The 20,598-nt window shown below is 43.4% G+C and overlaps 1 protein-coding gene across 3 annotated transcripts; it reads right to left on the bottom strand.

The window, feature by feature from the left end:
• Positions 1 to 1,708: 1,708 nt before the first annotated feature.
• Positions 1,709 to 18,775, bottom strand: gprc5ba (G protein-coupled receptor, class C, group 5, member Ba). Of its 3 annotated transcripts, none has more exons than XM_085351604.1 (4): positions 17,947 to 18,775; positions 8,524 to 9,543; positions 8,184 to 8,305; positions 1,709 to 5,124 (listed from the first exon to the last, which is right to left on the bottom strand). In XM_085351604.1, exons 2-4 carry the CDS (start codon positions 9,539 to 9,541, stop codon positions 5,080 to 5,082), a joined length of 1,185 nt encoding a protein of 394 aa, XP_085207730.1. In that variant the 5' UTR covers positions 9,542 to 9,543; positions 17,947 to 18,775; the 3' UTR covers positions 1,709 to 5,079. The 3 variants fall into 3 exon arrangements, with proteins under 3 accessions (XP_085207730.1, XP_085207729.1, XP_085207728.1); XM_085351603.1 differs by lacking the exon at positions 1,709 to 5,124 and adding an exon at positions 15,508 to 15,586 and having other exon boundaries at positions 7,239 to 8,305; XM_085351602.1 differs by lacking the exon at positions 1,709 to 5,124 and having other exon boundaries at positions 7,239 to 8,305.
• Between the last annotated feature and the right edge of the window lie 1,823 nt (positions 18,776 to 20,598).

Genomic DNA, 20,598 nt, shown 5'->3' with positions numbered 1-20,598 from the left:
CAAATAACAACTGGTTCTGGGTTGTGATTCCAGGCTGATGTGTTAGTTAAAACTTTGTTTACACATTTAAAATGTAAAAACAAAAAGATCTTATGAATGCACTGAATGTATTAAAGAAGCCTATGTCAGACAGACAAATACCCAGAACATGTAGCCCAAAGTTAAACTACAGACTCATATTTCCATCTTTATCATCAAAGGACAAAGTAGGCATTTATGAAAATGCAATACTGTGCAAAAGACTTGAGCCATCCCTCATTTCTTTATATTTTGCTGGGAAAATGGGAAGTAGATTATATGATTTTATTGAAATCTGTGCAGGATAGGGGTGAGCATGAAAGTCAGTGTTTTATAAAACCCCCTTTATTTTTCAACACATTGAAGATGTGAAGATGACCCCACACTGCTTCAACAAAGTTGTTCTGGAGAGGCTAATCCATGACGGACTGTGTTCCACAATGCTTTTCTATTTGTATGGTTTTACTGCACTGGCATTGTGTTTGGGATCATTGTCATGCTAAAAAATGTAGCTGCTGCCAATCAGATGCTTTCCACATAGCATTGCATTGTAGCTCAAAATCTGATGGAACTTTATTTTTCTGATGAGGCTTTGGTGAATGGTAGATGGATCAAGGGTCAGATGCATTGCTCACATGGGAGGTATTTGCTGGATTTTTTCCTATCCACTCCAGTTTTCTCATTTTTTTGAGGACACACTGCAAACTACTGGGATATGCCAAATGTTCAGCTAACAGCTCTTTGTAAGTCATCTTGTTGGTTGAGAAATAATATTTTATGCCAGTCAAACTGTGTTGTCTTTGCAATTTTTTTCTAGATTCAAGTAAAGAAATTTAAACTAATTATGTGTTTTTGCAATAGTAACAAAGTGCCTAAAGATGCCTAAAGAAATTGTAAAAGAATTCTTTGTGAAGTTGTCTGTTATGTATAGACAAACCTCTGGTTCATCCTTTGAGTTAGGTGCCTTTTGTAATGCTTAATTACTTGTAGGTTGAGTTAAGTAGCTTAACAAACAAAAACAAACAACAACAAAAAAATTCCTCTGAAAATGGTTAGGTACAAGGACTGGACTAAATGAGTGAAAAAGCAACCAGTGTCCAAAGAAGAACTTGGAGAATTATTGCTCAAGACAATTTTAAAATATTACAAGAAAGTAGCTTCCTGGAAGCAAAATGTAAAGAATTCAAGGGGTGATTCAAGAATTTGCTACAGATATTAGTGAACATTTTTTGTCAAGAGTCTGATTGGGTAGTTTATCTGTTAAAGATGGAATCTGTATGCCTATTAGCCTAATTAGCATAAAGACTATGCTAATTCTTTATGCTAGCCTGTCCATGTTCAAAGGTAACAAAAAACATGCTTAAAGCTTACAATTGAACATGTTGCATCTCATTAAATTACTTCACATGAATACGTTTTTGTTCAGGCTAATGGTTTCATCCTTTTTGCGCATGTTTGTGCTAAGCTAAGCTAGGCTAACCAACTGCTTTAGGTTACAGAATGAGAAGCAAAAACATTCAATGACTCAATGGTTTATCTGTATGGACAGAAACGTTGCGAAGGTTTGACAAAAATGGGAAAAGCACATGCAGTTTTTTATTCTTCCATAATACCTGGCTGTTATTGTTACCATGTGTCATCAGGAAAAAAACACAACATCCAATTAAAAGTTAACTACAAATATGACACCTTTATTTAACTTTTTTTGTCCTGAATTGGTTACAGAAACAAGAGAGTTAACTGTTGGGGTTTTTTTTTTGTCTTTTTCTAACCAGGGGAATCAAGTTCTATACATAGGCATGCTGCGTCACTGCACAGTCATAGCTGTGAAAACCAATATTACCCCTGTCAGCTGCCCCACTGGAGCAGTCTGAAGGCAAGACAAATCAGGAGAGTACAGGCAAGGACATGTCAACCCCAGGGAGTAAGGGTTTTCAAATGGGCTACCCAGGGACGACAAACTTAACATAGAAGTTGTGTGCAAAATCTCACCACAGTCTATTTGATTTTAAACATAGACAATATCAGTCGGACGATTCTCCTTTTTTTGTACTTTTTTTTTTACCCTCAACTCTTTAAACTAACAGAGGAAGTTATTATTAGGTCCAGTGATGATGGCATTTTGTTCCTTTTGGGGAATCATACTGCTTTGGACCATTTCCCTTTGTTTCTCAAGAACCAGCTCGCACAGACATTAAGTGTGTCATCTGATATACACTGAAAGTATGATTGTTGCCACATGACCTTTTACATAAATAGTTAGTATTCAAAAGTAGGTCTGAGAAAGGTCATATATGTAGAAATGGTGATAAGCATGCACAGATAGGTAGTTGACGAGTGCAAAGTCTACAAAGTCACATCATGTTATTCTTTTTTTTTTTATGTACTCCACATAGAGTGAAAACATCACAAGAATTGAAACCTCCCTCCCCCTCAGCTCTGAGTGCTGATACTCAGGAGCTTTGTTTCTTTGCTGCTGACCATCTAAAACCCTGAGGACAGTTCTTCTTGCATGGATATGAGGCTTGTAGCCTGTTTCAGACCAGGCCTGCCCAAACAGAGCCTGGTATAACAGGACAAGCTGTCTTTGGGCATGAAGCTGGCCTGCAAGTAGCAGTCCTATTTTAGAATAGCCAGTGTGTAAGACATAAACATACAGCAGTAGTCAAGGATTGACCCCTTGTCTTTTCTTAGTAAGATCAGGGGCCAGCGCACTGACTATTGGTGGGCTTGAGCCCTGCCTGCTTTGCATTTTCTTTTTTTTTTTTATAGCTATCCCTAATATATCACAGACTAAGTCATGATTTACTGCATGAAGTGGCAAAATTATCAATAGGCATTGTTGTCTTTTTGAAAATTTGAACATAATCACGTTTGCATCCCCGTAACAGCAAAGTGTGGGAGGTACAACCAACATAAATCCTGATAATTGACAACTCACATTTTTTCCTTAATCAAACAAACAAACAAAAAAATTCAAAATGAAATAAAATAAAATAAAAGCACATCTAGTGTTGGCGAAACATTTCCAAAATGCTATAGTTTAAAAAATACAAGCATAATGTAACAAACAGGCAAATGTATAAACACAAAGCAAACCAGTTAAAAAAAGAAGATAAAATCAGTTTGCAGTGGTCAGTCAGTTCTCCAATGAATCACTGATATCTAAACTCAGCCTACAGTTTAAAAAAAAGGGAAAAAAAGGTAAACAAGCAAGCAAAGCTTTACAGCACTACTATGTACACAGCTCCTCGGGTGAAAGAGAGAGCTGGTGCCATGATGAAGGGAAAGGGCGTGAAACAGAGACTCCAGTGAAACAAGAGTCCTTCTTGGCACAGAGACTTGAGCTATAGCTGTCCACAGAAAGAGTCTGGAGGAGGAGAGGAAGGAGGAGGAGGAGGAAGAGACGCTCCACCAGAAAAAAAGAAAACAGAAATGAAGACAACGACATAGAGAAGAGGAACATGGATACAAACGTACAGACGTGGGAGCCATTTTCTCATACAGATTGGAGGCTGAGTGAAGGAAGTCTCAGAGATTTCACTGTCACACAGACTTCCCTTTGGGGCCGTCTCGTGCTATCTCATTCCTACTCACCGCCACCCTCCTCCTCCTCCTTTTCCATTTGATCCCCCTCTTTCTACCTTGCACTGTTAATCTGATCTTTCTGAGGCTCTAGGATATCTCCAAACACCAGCCACAGCTCTAAATATAGTCTTGTCACTCACAGCTTGACTACTGTATCAATATAAGTGTTGTTTTTGTAGTTCCGTGCCTCACTGGAGGGTCGAGGAATATTTAGCACCAGAAATGTACCTGGACTTAGATTTTTTTTTTTCTCCCCTGTCGACACTCGTGAAATCACAACACTCACGTACGCACACACAAACACAAATACAGGAACCGAGAACGGGAGACCATTTCATTTCCTCGCTCCGTTTCTTGCTGATATAAAGTGACAGTTTCTCCTGGCTGCTTCAAAACGCCAGTGGCTCTGGAGATGTGGGTGCGTACAGCTGTCTGACCTCGATTCATTAAGCGGCGCCTCTCCCCCCCCCTCGCCCGGTCATGACTGACGTTCCCTTTGTCCAATCATAATCCGCTCTGCTTTATCGTACATCTAAAAGCGGTTTGTGGGCAGCGCTGTTCAGGTGCAGCTGTGGTCATTGGGGAAACTTCCTTTCCAGTCACAGTTCAGGCTTCAGAGTTTGTGTTTGCAAAGTGTCCATGCAGGTGGGAGGATGGCGGAAGGTGAGAAGAGTTATGTGTTTTATTCACAGATGGTTCTGATCGCAACCCTAACCCTAACAGAGGTGAGAGAGAGGGAGGAGACAGGTCTGGGGTGTTGAGAGTTGTCGGGTGGGGGGTAACAGTCTGGAGAGGAAAGGTTTGCTGGAGTGTTATAGGGACCACACACATACACACACACACTTTCCTCTTATATGCTGTACATTCACACCTACAGAGGCAGGGTTATTTTAGGAGGGCTCTGCTCAACTTGTACAGTTTGCCCATGTGCTCTGTCTACACCTACGGTGTGGAGGGATGGAGGACAGAGCCAAATGTTTCCACTCGAACGCCTTCATTGTGTGGAGCTGCAGAAAAGACATCCTGCCTGACAGAAAGAGAGAGTGAGCAGGAAAAAGCAATCTATTTCACAGTTTTCAGGGATGCCTACAATGTTGTAGTGTCACAGGAGATAATGATACCTAAAAAGGAATACTGCATGTCGGCATTTTCAGATCAGTCTTTTTCTTTTCTTTTTTTGCTACTTTCTTTCATATTTCCACTCTTCTAGAAAACCTTCAGCTCTGTCCTCCATATCCTGCTCTCTCTGAATCTCACACACACTCAAACAGTAGTTGATTGGCACACAGTCAGTGTTAAAGTCTGTACACAGAGTGAAAGGTCGATGTAGGCATCCGTGCTTTTAGTCCAGTCCAGCCAGACAGGGAGGTGGGCCCTTCGTCCTGGACCCCCCTCATTCTCCCTCCTCACCCTCTTCATCTCGTCCTTTTTTTTTCCTTTTTAAATCACACAGCCTCTTTCCAAACCTCTCGCTCACCACAGCTGCCTCCCCGTGTAGGTAGGAGGGGCAGAGGGCACCTGTAGGTGAAAAAGTTACGTTTGTTAACCGTCAGCAGTCGAGAAAGCATCTCATTTTTAGACATGCATGTTAATTCACATGGTTACAGGGTCTGCATACGTTCCATTCACACTTTATGTGGACACCTCTCTGTGTTTTAAAACAAAATGCCTATGTTTTTGCCATTGCAGATGTATTTACACACTAAAACCAGTCTATATGAATTCTCTCTTCAGGCTATCGAGCTGCCACAATCCAGGTAAATTGCAAATATCTTATGCCATTCACAGAATTGAAGCTACTTTGGCTTTTTTGCCCTGTTATTGACCTCTCAGGTGACACAGAGACTACGTCCACACTAGCCCGGATAGATTTGAAAACGGCGTTTTCGTCTGAAAACGCTCCGCGTCCACACTAGCGTTTTCAGTCGTTTTCACAGAGTTGTGCGTCCACATTGAAACGGCAGAAAACTCTAACGTTCCAGTACTGCACATGCATGAAACGCAAGAAGATTCGGCCTGCCTCGTTTCTGTCTGCCGTTTATTTACTTTCGGGCTCGTTGAAACGTCGCGGCAAAATGTCGAGGAAAAGCACCGAGTTTTTTAAATGGACTAACAATGAGGTGGAGTTGTTGCTGCGAGTAACACAAAAGTACAAAGTTGCCAAGCGAGTGAGAATTAAAGAATTTGAAGAAAAGCTATTTGGAGCATGTACAGACCGATATTAATCTGTTTTAGGGCTGTCAAAATTGAGAGCAAACAAAACAACTGCTGTATAATGCACTCCGCTCATCGTTTTTGAGTGTCCACACTGCAACAGGACAGCTCCATTTTGAAATGTATGCATTTTTGAGAGGGTTTTGAAAATGCTGCGTTTTTCCTTGGGGAAAACGCTGCGTTTTTCCTTGGGGAAAACGCTGCGTTTTTCCTTGGGGAAAACGCCATCTCAGTGTGGACGGGAGGCCAAAACGGAGAGAAAACTATGCATTTTCAAACGAAAACGCATTAGTGTGGACGTAGCCAGAGACTAGCTGTACCCTGAAACCTGAGTGGAAAACCTGCAGGCTGTATTCAGGGCTCCAGAAAAGCTAAAAACTGCATTTCTTTTTCTTGTAAATGCATAATTAATATTCCCTATAAAAATGCTATTTAACTCTTCACCCTTTGAAAACCTACTAGGAGTAACCTTTGAAGCTCTTTTATGAACATCTTTCAGGCCTGCTTGTAGAACAAAATGAGTAGGTGCGCATCAGAAGAAGTTAGCTTGTGCAGCTACCCTTAAACCCCCCCAGAAACTGTTCTAATGGTTGTGAAACCACATCTTTAGTGATCTATCCTGAGGTGTCAGAACTAGTCATTAAGGAAACAGGGGACGTCATTGTGGAAAGTGTTAACAAAGATACTGCAGTAAATGATACTGCTCTCTGCCGTAAGGGAACAAATGCAATATTTATCCGTCAAAAAGTATAATGTTTTTATTGATGGAAAATAATGGCTCATATTATTGTATTGCTATTAAATTTTAAAGCCACACGAATCCAATTATAGCAGCTATTATATTTCCCCAAATGCACTGTGGTCAGTTAATAGCCTGGTCTCCAATAATGACCAGCCTCCGGGAAAAAAACAAAGTGCCTGTCATAAAATGTGCATTCCAATTAAAAAAAAAAAAAAAATCCAACGGTACAATCATATTGTTGCTTTTTGTCGTGTTTAATTTGTTGATTCTGATCCATTTCGGTTTGTCATCCATTAATACCAGCCAGATGTCGTCACATATGGTTGCCTACTCCTTCAGATGGTTCACAATAAAACTCTTATTTAGGAATAAAGGGTTTTGGAAAGTGCTGTGTTTTTATCATTGGAGTAACTTAACAGAAAGTGGAGTGGATCTGAAAGTGAGGCTTTATACAAAAATAGTGCTGCAGTGACAAATGGGCGAACATGACTCATCACACAGAGAGAATTAGAAATAAAGCTTTACCTCCAGCACAGGCCACCTTCACATTTAGCCAATGCAACTTAGCTTGCACTTTAGCTAAAGTTACACTTATGTTAAGTGTAAATATGTGGGTTTAAGCAGGAGCTTATTAATTTAGTACAAAGACTGATTTAATGTATTAAAAAAGGCTAAATGTTTCCATGTTTCCACTTTCAGCCTGGCAGATGATTGATATTTACTGTAAAGAATGGAGGGGTATTGATTTTCCTGTTTTACTTGCTGTAAGATGGGGAATGTGCCAGTCTCCTAAAATGTCAAACTGTACTTAGACCATTATCAACCTTGCAATACAATCCTGCAGTTTTCTATTTAATTCTTTGTGCTCGTATTTGTTTTAGTATCCTTTAAAACTGCTGTTAAAGGTTCTTTATTTCATGCTTTCTGCAAATCGGTTCCTTCAGAGCGCCCTGAGCCGGCTGTACAAATAAACGCTGCCTGCCTTTAATGGGGGTGCACAACAACACCGTTCATGCAGACTAGTGATATTTTATGCAAAGCAGCTTAAGGAGACGCCTCTCCGTTCCCTTTGTCAGCTCGATCAGCACGCCCAGCTGCAATTTCTAGGAATAGTGACTACAAATTATCTCTGTCAGCAGAGTGTCGTTTCAGCTTTTTAGACTCCTGTAATATGCTAGGTGTTGTTGGGTTTGCTTAATTCATAGCACAGTGGCTGGAAAGCAGTTTACCTGCACCAGCCATGGTGACCATTCATCCTGCACAATGAATCTTGCTGGGTCACCTGACGGTGGCATCATTAAGGGGACAATTGGTATTATATTTTTACACAGACAGCAGAATAAGAAGCAGAAGCTTCCTCACAATCACCCTTACACAGATCAATGTCAGATGAGTGACCATTTGTGACAAATCCGTCCATGCACGTGGAACAAACACAGTCGCTTGAGAGTTTCCAAACACAAACTGAGTACGCACGCACACACTCTCACACCTCTCCCTCATTCTTGTGCAATGACGTATGGTCCAGAACGCACAAATGTGCATGCAGTCTTGTCGGCGTGGTCGAATGAGAGAGCGGCGTGTAAGCGGCGTGTACCTGTGACTGGGAGGATGTACTCACCGCTCCCCCGTTCAGGATCATGGTCATCTCGGTGGGCTGGTAGACGTTGCTGCGGAAAGGAGCGCTTGGCCTGGCACCGGTGTTGCTGCTGTGCTGCCCGGCACCGCCACCGCTCCTCAAGCCTGGCGTGGAAGAGACGGACAGAGATTACTCACCCTGACTCACCACTCGGCTTACTGTCTGGAGGAACCAAAGAAACACTTGCAGAAATGTCCTCCTGCAGTTATTACTAGCCAAGCATACAAATGTGTCCAAGAGTTGCATTAGTCACTTTGGCCTACATTCCTCCTACAAAGCTAAATTACGCCTGTTTGCTCAAAAGTATCAGATTGTGCTGTACCTGCAGTGTTCTCGTCATTATATCCATAGCCCTGGTTCTCCACAAACTGCCTGTGAGATAGAGGGGTGTCATCGTCGAAGCTCGTCTCCCTCATCCGCGTTGAGTTCTGGGATGTGTCGAAATAATCCGGGGCAGTGGGTTGGGGTGGGGGTCTCAGGCAGACGTGAGATTCGGGAATGGCATGGAAGATCAGCAGCAGCCAGCCCTGAGCAACCAAAGCAATAGCCAGCGCTGGGTCATCCCACTCTGGGGACCTGCCGAGCCAGTTGTTTCCATACAGATAGAAGCCCACCCAGGCCACCCACAGCAGCAGTGACATCAGGCAGGTGACCAGCAGCCAGATGGCACTGCAGCGCCACTGACGTGTCTTGCCACACAGGGCCAGGGAGGCTGCGGTCAGCGCAGCTAGTAGGAGGGCTAGCACGTAGCTGCATGCCAGTGCGAAGTCCAGAGGAAGATACTGACAGGCAGCTTTTCCTTCCCTCAGCACGGTCAGAAGCAGCCACTCTGCAGCAATGATGCCCTGTACGGCACTCAAACCCAGTGCCAGGCCGGTTAAGGCACAGCCACCAGGGCTGCGACGCTCCCTGCCAAGCCTGCGCAGGCGGACGCCCTGAACCAGCAAGCAGGAGAAGCAAACAGCAAAAAGGAGACCCCATAGGGCCCTGCGAAGAAGACACAGTGACTCATCCCGCTCAATCAGGTAAGCAAAGCTCAGGCCGAACAAGCCAAGGATACCGAGAAGCAGAAGGAGGATAGGTCCCACGCCGCTGCGCTTCTCGCCCTCACTGATGTGGCGTAAACGGCACAGCAGGACTAGGGCGAGCAAGATGGCAGCCAGCACCCCACCGGCAGCCACAGATTCAACGGCCACCCCCCATATGGAGTCCAGGTCACAGAGGAGGGTGTACGGACGCACAAGGCCCCAGCCACAGCCTCTAGGGAGCGGCTCTGGCTCGCTGTTGGCACAGTGAGCAACAGTCAGCAGCAGCAGGAGGAGAACTGGTGGGAACGCCATCTCTGAGAGAAGACAGATAGCGAGATGATGCAGAGGTAAGGGGCAATGAGGGAGAGTGGAGAAAAGTAGGGGAGAGAAAGTCAGTAAGTCATTCTGGTCAATAACATTTGCAAAGCTGTAGAGCTGAGCAGTCACTCCCACAGCAATCATTCCTTTGTGTGACAATAAAGACAATCGGCCACTGCTGTGTTTTAGAGAGGGAACAAAAGACAGTAGTTCGTGCAGGGTGAATGACTGAAGCCTTTCTAACACACACACGTCCTGTTTCACCAATAATAGCCTTTAGCCAGACCTTTTTTGAACCTTTTAGAAGTTTTTTAAAGGGTTCATTTCTGAGGTAAATGGCTTCAAATAAAAACAGCAACCCTCCCATGCAATGAAAAATACAAAAGAGCCCTACACAACCTACCTACACAACAACAGAGTTTTTGGGGTGTGATTTGTCTAGTCTTATCCAGCACACTAGCCTTTGGAGTGCAGACAGGGGAGCTGCAGCATCATGCATATTTTTATGAAAAAAAACAAGAGAAACAGAGAAAGGAACTACTGTACACTCAGTTTGGCTCACTATCAGGCATCTAAGGGCACCTAGCGACAATCTATTGTAGACAACAGCAACAGAACCTCGAGCACAAGTACAAACATTTGTGTACTTTTGAGAAAAGTGTCCCAGTGAGGGGAAAAACAAAAAACAAAAAAACCCACATAAGCACTCTGCAAAATCAATGCCGTCTCAGTCTCCCTTTTCCTTTATTCATCACAGTTGTCAGCCACACAAACACACATAAAAATACACAAGCTTTCATTTCATTGTGGGCTTTGCTGGGATGATCAGCGCTGTCGTTTCACCTGACAAAGCTGTGTGTTTTATGGGAGGTTGATCTGTATTTAAAGGCGCCACAACACCGCGCGCACAAACATATCTTCCTGCCAGGCTGCTGTCACTAAGCTTTCGGGCATTCTTTCCAGGCTGGCTCATGCACACTGCTCTTTTCTATCCTCTCCATGCTTACAGCTGCACGTTGGATTGTTTATTTCAGAGAACTTTAGTCACAGTGCGAGTCCGCCACGAACGTCTCGCTGTGTCCACGAATAGACAGTGTTTGCATACCACATAGTGAACACTGGATATTTTCAGCTTCATGTCCTCTGTCTCTCTATATCAAGTAAGTTGGGATGAGTCATATGGTTGGGGCGATAGAGGAGAGTACTAGGTTTAAACACACCAGTTATTAAATAGAGCAGACTGGAAGAAGAGAGAAATAGACTCAAGACATTTGGAAGTCTAGTCAATAAGTAGCAGTGTAGCCCCACTTTGGGCTGTACTGTCTTTGTGACATTTTGACTTTCCTGTAAGGTATGACAGTAAAGAGGCAACCAGCTACAATCAATATTTTTTAACAACATTGCATTAAATAAAAACCATCGCTCATATTCCCATGGAGTCCTGCAGCTCTCTGCTGCTCTATATTGACTTTCAGCTCATTGTTCAGATGTCTGTCTGCCACTTTACCGGTGCCATTTACTTTTAGCTTCTAACAAGAGCTCATTCTAACTCTCCTTTGACAAAAGGACACTCAACAGTAGATTTAAATATAGCAGGTTGACTCTAAACTAATGATTAAGTTGCTTCATAATGGCTGGATGTGTAGATAAGCTCAAATTGACTGCTCACATGTTTGTCACAGCTTAGAGCGCAACATTGGACGTGCTCTAAAATCTCAATAAAAACAAGCAGATTTGAAATAATTTAAATGCTGTATTAATACAAATAAATCATCTGAGACTTAACAGTTCTTGTGTTGCTCCAAATTAATTCAGTGCATTACAGATCTGGACTGTAGGATGGGTCAGGCTAACTGCCTGCGCTCTTTTTTCTCCTATGCAGCCGTGTTGTTCTAACACACGCAGAATGTGTTTGGACATGGATGGGTGGACGTCATATGTCACTTAGTCTTAACAGTGTCTTCTTAGGTGTGCAGGTCACCCGTGACATGTGCACTAATGTACCTCCATACCATCAAGGATGCTGACTTTTGAACTGTGTGCTGATAACAAACCAAGTGGTCTCTCTTCAGTGAGGAGCCAGTGGTTAATCAAGGTCTTGATGGGGGTGGGGGGACAGACAGACACTCTGTCTCTAAAGCTGAGACAGAGAGAAAAAGAGCAGTAGCCCTATGGCATGCGGTTTGCTTGGTGAGTTGTACCAGCACCCACTAGTCAAGGTCTTTTTTTCTAATGGTACAGTTTTACATCACATAGAAAATATATTTACTGCCCATGCAGTGATTTTTAGTACTGCAGTTTAAGTTTAATGAAGTACAGGCTGAGGCCCTAAAGGTCACCACTGTTTTAGTTTTCTGTCTTGTCCTTTGCAGAAAGAGATTTCTCCAGATTCTCTACATCTTTGAATTATATTATAAACTGTAGCTAAGATTGCTTACACATCATTTAAAAAAGACCAATAACACCCATGTTCAAACCTATTTTGCCACAAAAAAGGTCATAAAGATGTAAAAAAAAAAAAAAAAGGATTATTAATCTTCTATAAGAAACTGAAAAACACAATATGTACTGCTTTATAATTCTTCTCCAGACCTTCCTTCTCGCCCTGCCTGCATAGTTGGACCATCCATTTATTTACAAGCTTTTGATGTTTCTTTCCTCATATACATTTAAGATGGATTTTTTAAGAGAGCAGTTGTTTACAAGTTTGCGAAATAGCATTATTTATTTCTCACCCCCCCCCCCCCCCCTCCCCTGAGGGCATAACAGTGAAAGATGTGTGCATATATATATATGTGCGTTGTGCATATTCATGTGTTTCGAGCCCTTTCATGTATCCTTCAGAGATTTACACTCTCCAAAATTCTTCTTCATGCCTCCTCATTAATAAAATTCTTTGCTCCCTCATTTCCTGCTTGTTATTTCCTGTTGTCTCATCCCATCCTTCCTTCCTTGCTGCAGCAGCTCTTAGCCGCTGGTTATTATTGGTCTATATTAACATCAATCAGTGCTTACAGAGGAATGACTCACCAAAACACACACACATAAAAATCCAGAGCTGGATCTTTTTGTGCATACAAAAACACCTGACATTATCATGCACGCCTCAATGCACAAAAACACTCATGTTTCCTCCTAACATCATCCCGCTTTTTATGCTCCGTCACTAAACTACAAGAACAAGGGAGAGCAGCCAAGGAATTAAAACCTCACTCGCTCATCCTCAAAAAGCCAAGCAGCCTGCTCCTCCTCCTTCTTTTTGTCTTTCTTCCACACATCCTTTGTCACGTTGTAATTACTGGGACATTAACGCTTTGCACTCGAGATAAGTGCACATCACAACAGGACACGGAGGGACTGGAGCTTGTGGCCTGCACACTCGTGACTTTTTGACTCGCTCGCCATCTCGTCACCCCCCTCTCACACAGATGGTTGCTCTGGCTGCTTTTTGAGTGGCTTGGCAGACCGGTAAGCTGCAAAGCTGAAGGATGCGCAGAGAGAATGGCTGCACACATGCACAAGCAGCGAGACGTGTATGTGCAAAATGCTACGCAGAATATGCCGCACACCTACAGACACCTCTTTTTTACTTCAGCTTTACACGAGTGGTTTTAGAAGCGAAACTGTCTGGCCTTTTGGTTTGTGCAGCACAGAGGATGTAGCCGCCGTCTCGCCCTCCCCTCGCTCTCTAGACGTGTTTCTCTCTCTGTCACTCATCACGCAGCCATCTCTGCCCTCCCCTCCATTTAAAAAAAAATCCTCTATTCTGTTGGATTTTCAATGCCACCGCTCCTCCAGAGCAGCCAGAGCGGCCTCGACTTGCTGTATTTGAAGACGTCAAATCAAATCAAATCACTTTTATTGTCACATCACATGTGCAGGCACACTGGCACAGCACATGCGAGTGAAATTCTTGTGTGCGAGCCCCACAAGCAACAGAGATGTGCAAACACAACAACACAAACGAGCAAAATACAAGAATGGCCAACCTGAAACTAATAAATATATGTACAATATATAATAGTGTATGCATTTCTGGATGTGTATACTAAATATTTTCCTACGTGTGTGTGTGTGTGTGTGTGTGTGTGTGTGTGTGTGTGTGTGTGTGTGTATACACATTTTTACAAATTAAATAGTAAAAAAAAAAAAAAAAAAAAAAAGACGTGCTGTGAAAGATGCGCCTCGTACACCTCGACTAGTCCCCCTCTTTTGCTACCCAGTGTCTAATCCCTAATGCACCGTCTTGCTTCCATTTTGGCATCATTTCCCCTTTTCTGCTTGTGCCCCCTCGCGCCTTCCTACTCCACCTCCTCATCCCCCCTGCTTTCCTTTCCTTTTATTTTCACTGTGTATCTTATGTAACTGAGGGAAGGATCCAGCTCCTGCCAGTTCTGCTGCATGGCTGCTGTTTCTCAGGCTTCATCTTCCTCAGTGCCAAGAAGCCTGCTGGCAACCAGAGGTCCATCTTAGTCCCCTTCATTTCCCATCTAGCAGTGTTACATGTGTTGCTTTCGCATAAACATACTGGCATTATGTTCACGCAACATCCAGCTTGGTGGCATTTACTATGGGTGTGTGTGTGTGTGTGTGTGTGTGTGTGTGTGTGTGTGTGTGTGTGTGTGTGTGTGTGTGAGAAGGCAACACATTGTGACACAACACTGATTGTGGAAAGAATGCAGCATGCAATTCCTTACAGCGCTGCTGTTAAAACGCAACAGGAATACAAGCATGAGAGTGCAAATGTGCAGCACTGCAGTCATTCAGATCTGCCCCAGGCTGGATAGGCAGGGATGGGGGTGGGAGGGGGATGGGGGTGGGGGGTAGAAACAAGCTGTCCTGTACAATTACAAGCTCCAACAATTATCAGACGTAGCTCACGAGCAGATGCTTTCTAATTACCCTTGTGATAATTGGGAGGATTATTACGATTTGACAACCCGCAGTAATTGTCATTTTTTGAGTCTTATGCCGAGAATTTGAATCTGAATGGGGATGAATCTGTGTCTGTACGAGGGCTTAAATGCATAGGTATACATCTGGAAACGCATGGATCCAGCTGTTGAGGTGAGCGGGTCAACTGCACGTCTTGTCCTGCCATCTGCTTGCTGGTGACACCGCTCAATGACGCCAGCATTATCCACCTTTTCTTATAACACTGCATACGTTTACATTATTAGCTGGGGTTATATATATAATATGAACCCAGGCCTGCAGTGGCTTCAGGAATGAAAGCCTGGTCTGAAAGAGCAACTCGTGTTTGTCCCTCTCCACTGATTCATCCTTATAGAATATTATGAAGGTTGCAATTAGATCCTTTCAGGGCCTTTTTTAAAAATAATGATAATGTTGTTTATATAAAAATCTTTGCTACATAATAACTAGCTGACAAGCAAAAAAAAACCAAAAAAACAAATAAAGTCAGGATAGTGCATTGACAAAAATCTATAAATTACTTAAAATACTGACCATTTGAATAACAGGTGTTTATTCCTGTAACTTTTTCAGTTATTAAATGAAGTACATTATAACCAGTTAATATAAGAGTTAGTTTTATTCTATTCTTTCTAAGGACCTAGTGCTGTAGTGTAAAAGTATATTAAGACTGTACATGGTCTACAGATGAAGACGTTCTGAGTGAGAGGGCTGGCTCGAACATCTTCTTCCTTCCAGTTTTCATCAACCAGTTTTAGAGGATCTGAGAGGGTTTTAAATTAAACTTGGCTTGGCTGGACTTGGTTTTATTTCCTATAGCGACGAGTCTTCTTTCTCTCTTGAGAACACTTTGACAAGATGACCAGAGACAACCTCTCTACCAGTGCATTTAATCAGAGTCACAGACATTCAATGATGAAAACCGCCAATATGTGGCCAATTTATATGCTGAGTCTCATGCACGAATATATATTTCTATACTTCCAAGTTTTGTACTTCCTGCAAGGCTGCTGAAATAAACAGACCTGAGATCCCAGCGACACAGCAGCAGACATCCTAGAGTTTCCTGTGCATGGATTGGAGACATCTACAGCAGCTTTGATCCTGCAAGTACAGCACGCTTTCTTCATTATTCCGACAAGATTTTTGTCGTAGCCGGTCAACTGTTACCCATTCATGACGCCATTTTTTTGATGAAGGTTTATCATAAACAAATGCGAGGGAATGGATTTGCTGGAAAGCATCCAACCTCCTACTTCACATAAAATAGCCAAAAGTGAATTCCATCATCTGATCTGACTGTGTTTGTCAACAGTCTTGTGACATTTGTGAGCTCGATCATAATCCAGCTGGTAGCAACAGACAAAACAATGGAAATTTAAAGAGAAAAATGAGGGAAGTGATGTGTTATTGCACTGTGATGTACATGTGGGTGCTAAAACAGTGGGAAGAAGTTGGAAAGGCAAAGTTAAGGGGGAAAAAAACCCTCAAAGACAACATATATAAACAGGTTTAGGAATAAAAAAAAACCTGAAAGAAGAGCCTGAAAAGACGTGATACATTTGCCACACCAAGCTCTTGGGTGCCATACTGAAGAATCTGACAGTGTAAGTATTCTCCCAAGACTCTTCAGACATCCCTGGCCACCCTAATTAGGCCTCATTACCATGTGACTGGACTCGCAGCGAGACCATATGCTAATTGACTTGGCAATTAAGAGCGCCAGTGTTTATTCTCAACCCTTACTCCCCTCCCTTGACTATCTTGTCTCTCTCCCTCCGACAATAACAACAAGCGTGAGGTGACGGGTCAGATGTGAAGGCATGCCAAACCCCAAAGTGTACCCTGAAACTAGAGCCACGGACATCTGGTGTCACGTGTTCTGCTTCCGTGTGACACGAATGAGCTGCATCCATTATAGATAACTTGATGGGACCCGGGGTGGAGATGAAGGAGGCTGGGGTTGGAGGGTGGGGGTGGTCACAGGGGCCCAGGGAGATCAGATTTGGTTAGAGAGCGTGATAGTGATCAGAGAGGCAAGAGGAAGAAGGAACAGCCGGATATGCGGAGGAAGAATTGGAGCGAGGCTCTTGCCTGGAGCGTGTGTGGGTGTGTGTGTGTGTGTGTATGTTGGAAAGGGTGGGAGGTGCATGATCACAAATACACATATAAAAGGAGAAGCAAGGAGTTCCCATGTAAGTGACAAAAATACCCCATTTTATACAGTCAGCTGCTTCATGTGTACATGAAGCTACACACACAAACACACATACACGTTTACAATCATCTGAACACGGCACATATGGCGTCCTCCCAGAGGACAAACTGTAGCTTTATTTTTCCCCAAGAGGATGCTAAGTAACTCATGAATTCACAGTCTGACAATAAACAGCTTCAGCCTGCTGAATATTGATTAATGATAGAAAACAAAGCACTCCAAAACAGGCCAGTGAGCTTACTCGGTACACAATCCTGCGCTCAGAGCTCGCGTATCATCTATCTACTGATCAATAAGGAGGGTAATCCATAAACTGGCATCAGTTTCCATGCAAAGATCCTTTTTCTAATTGGGCTCAAGAGGTCATTTAAGTGTGATTTCTTGTCAAGTTAGACATCCAGGGCACTGTGTCCTGTCTGCAAGGCCAGCATGAGAGGTTCAAGTCTACTAAAAGGGACACCCCTGTGTTTTAGCTGGCCAAAGAAGCAGCTTAATGCAAACACAAATTCAGAGAATGCCCTTTTCTTCTTTTCCTTTTTTCAGCATCCCCCTCTCTCTTAACAATACGACCACATGGGAGGATCCCTGGGGGCTTCCAGAAGAGTGTGTTTGTTTGAGGGACCAGAAGTAAGGCCATTGTTATCCTGGGGGTGGGGGGAATGTGTGTGTGATTCCAAAAATAAAAGAATGACATCTAACCTCCGAACTAAAGCACGGCGGAGTGATTGACACTCCCAAAATATCCCAGTGTGTTGTGGGATGAAAATGGAGTCGCTGCCACTAAAAGAGAGCAGCGTTTCTATCCTCGTGAGAAAAAAACCTCAAATGTCTCACCAGTCGAACTGCTTCAGTCATTTTCTTTAGTTTTTACCTAATTTGCCTTAAGCTCGAGACAGTATGAGCTGAGCATCGTGCATGAATATACATTTCTGCAAAAATGCTCAACCCATGTTTGCCCTCTGCTCCCCACACCTGCATTTGGTGCATCGCCTTTTTTTCTACGGCTGTCAGTGATGCAACTTCCTTCTCAGCTGATAAACCCCCCTTTAAAAAAAATCGGCCTTAATACAGTACAGACGCAGGTGCATTCAAATAAACAGTGATTCCCTGTAGGGTATTCAGCCAAACAGCCCTCAGTAAATGTCGTGCGTACACATTTCCACAAGGATAACTCCCCCTGCCCCCCCCCCCCCCCTTTCCCCTTAAAAAATCAGTATCTGTAGGCGACATGGTGAGCAGCACGTACCTTGAACGACGTAAATTAAAGATGTTCGAGGATGAAGACGGGTGCACAGTTGTCAGGTTTGATGGGAAACACAATAAAAATGTCACATTTCGTAATGAGCTCCGCTCGCTGGGTTTGCGTATTCTCTCTCCATCCACATGGACCCTTATGAGATAAGACCAGAGGATTCCTCCTGCTCCTGGTTCCACACCAGAGGTACCCGGTTATTCAGCCCGTGTCTGTTTTCCTCAGCGGCAGAATGTGCATGAATGGAAGTCCAAAAACAAGAGAGAGGATGAGACAAACCGGGTTTAAGGGTTGAAATATTTAAGAGATTCTTTATCGTTTTCCCTTTAAATCCTTTGTTCAGCAGTGCGCATATTTGACTTTGATTCGGCACCAACGTCGGAGTGTTCACCGGAATAAATAAAACAGACGGCCGGTCGGAATCCTGCGATGCCCATAACAACACGGATCCCCCCTCTTCCAGTTACTGCGCTGATTATGCCGCTGAATGTCCGGGCTGACTCTCGCTGCTCCCCGCTGCACCTCTCCCGACTCAGCGCATCACCGAAGCTGCGCTCCGCATAACGTGCGTAATGATAATCCTTCTACGCGCACAGAGAAAGTGACAGCTCTCCACAGCCGCCACAGTCCCCGCCGTCTCTGTCCTCGTTCACTGTAACCGTGACAGATTAATTGATCACTGACACGTGCACGCTTTATTAGCTCGCTGCACGACGAGACTCGAGCGCGTGCACGCGCACACTCCACTCCACCTAAGATCTCTGTCACTGTTTCAGCCTGTGAGCACAGATTGGACCCTCTACATGCAACTCTGTCACATCCAGCTGGTGCGGCACTGTTCCGAGCTCACAGAAAACACACCAATGCAACGTCAACTTATCCAATGCGTTTCCGACTGTGCCTTTCAGAATAAAGTTCTCAAGCTAATGTCCTCTATTCCAATAGAGGTAATAAATAGTAGTAATAAACACGCTTAATAACGTGGATGACGAATGAAATGGCATTTAGGTTGATGGCTATAGCTCGTTAGGTATCCCGGGTTATCTACCAATTGGGAGGTTGGGGGATTGCATGCCATAAAGTATCCTAGGGAAAGATATTTGAACCCTAAGTTGCTCTTCAATTTATTCATCAAAGCAGATTGAAATGTAAAAATGAGGCATGCTTTACGAAGTGCTCCGAGTGCTCCTTGTAGAGTAGAAAAGCCCTATATAATAACTACTTTTAAATCTCTCCGACTTCTGTTCTCGTGGACCGTTTTTTTGTGACTCTTATTTTTACAGTTACACGATCCACTTTCCGGGATTCCTTTTGTTATCTTGGGGATCTTGACGGTAACAAATTGTGGTGATTATTATTTCTCGCTCACATCACATGCTTGTTGTCTCAGCTGCTCCAGTCCATCTTCCAGGGAGGCTTGGACTGGTGGAACACCCCCACTGGCTCCTACCATCTCATCCTCGTCTTGGATTCCCTGTTTTATTAGTGTTGCAAGATGCGAGTCATGGGGAAGGATTTCCATTTTACAAACATTCTACCCCCAAAAGCAGCCTAACACGTCTGACCAGGTGACGGTAATGCTTGCAGTGTGGAGCTGGTGCAAAATATCCGTTCACAGAGAAAGGTTTAGTTTTATTAGATTGCAGGTAATCCAGCAATTTGGGGGGCGGTGTTCATCTAAATTTTGGCTTCTGCATGTTAATGGTACTAAGCCAAATCCTGCTGCACCACGAGGAAGAAACTGGGAAGCAAAAACAACCAGCAACACTCACATTTTATACATTTTCCATGGGACTGGCCTCTATCTGGTCTATCTCCCCCTTTTCCCCGCTTTTCCTTTCACATGCACTCCGACTCATAAATACATGCAAAGTAAAATGACATGCAGGCTCTGGGCAGTAAGGAGGCGTATCACATGGAGTAGCAGCTGAGGATATGAGACTAATCTGACAGGTGCAGGCTGGGAGAGTGACAGCATGGGAAGAGGGGGTGGAGGAAGAGGAAGGGGGTCACAGCTCAAAACAGAAGGAATGAGAAGATTAACGGTCCTCTCACTCCGGTATCCGCAGACAACATCAATTTCATCTTTATTCTCATCGTTTTTATGGACAACTGCGAACAGGCAGGGAAATCGTTATATAATCACACCTAGTTAATCACAAGAAATGGATTTTAAAGAACATCCCGATGTGAATACCTTATCTGGTTAGAGTAATAGTCCAATTAAGAGGTTTATTACCATGTAATTCCTGAGTGTGGAGCTGGGATGGGTAATTAGGCCACCATTTTGAGCCGCAGAGTTCATAAACACAAAAGAGAGTGCTGAGAAGACTGATACCTCTGTCGTGTCAGCCTCAGAAATATGTGGAATGAAATCAACTTATCATCAACTCCGAAATTAAGTAGTTAACACGCTAGAAGTCTTTTATTTATTCAACACAAACGGCAGCTATTTAGATTTATTCTCACAGGGACTAATTATGTACGTGACTAATCTTCTGGCAACTTGTTGCCAAGCCAAAACCGGAGATCCCAAGGAATTCGTTAATTGTGGTAGGCTAAAAAGTCCAAGGGATAAACCTGTCTGTCACTCTAAAATTAAACATAGTTTCATTAGAGTACTGTAAGATAATCTGGGAACTGCTG

This window comes from Diplotaxodon limnothrissa, linkage group LG4 (assembly GCF_057381915.1).
Source record: "Diplotaxodon limnothrissa isolate DT_005_m linkage group LG4, D_limnothrissa_male_GT1.1, whole genome shotgun sequence".
In the NCBI taxonomy this organism is placed as follows: domain Eukaryota; kingdom Metazoa; phylum Chordata; class Actinopteri; order Cichliformes; family Cichlidae; genus Diplotaxodon; species Diplotaxodon limnothrissa.
Note: the sequence above shows the minus strand (reverse complement) of the source record. Positions and strands in the feature narration are given on the sequence as shown.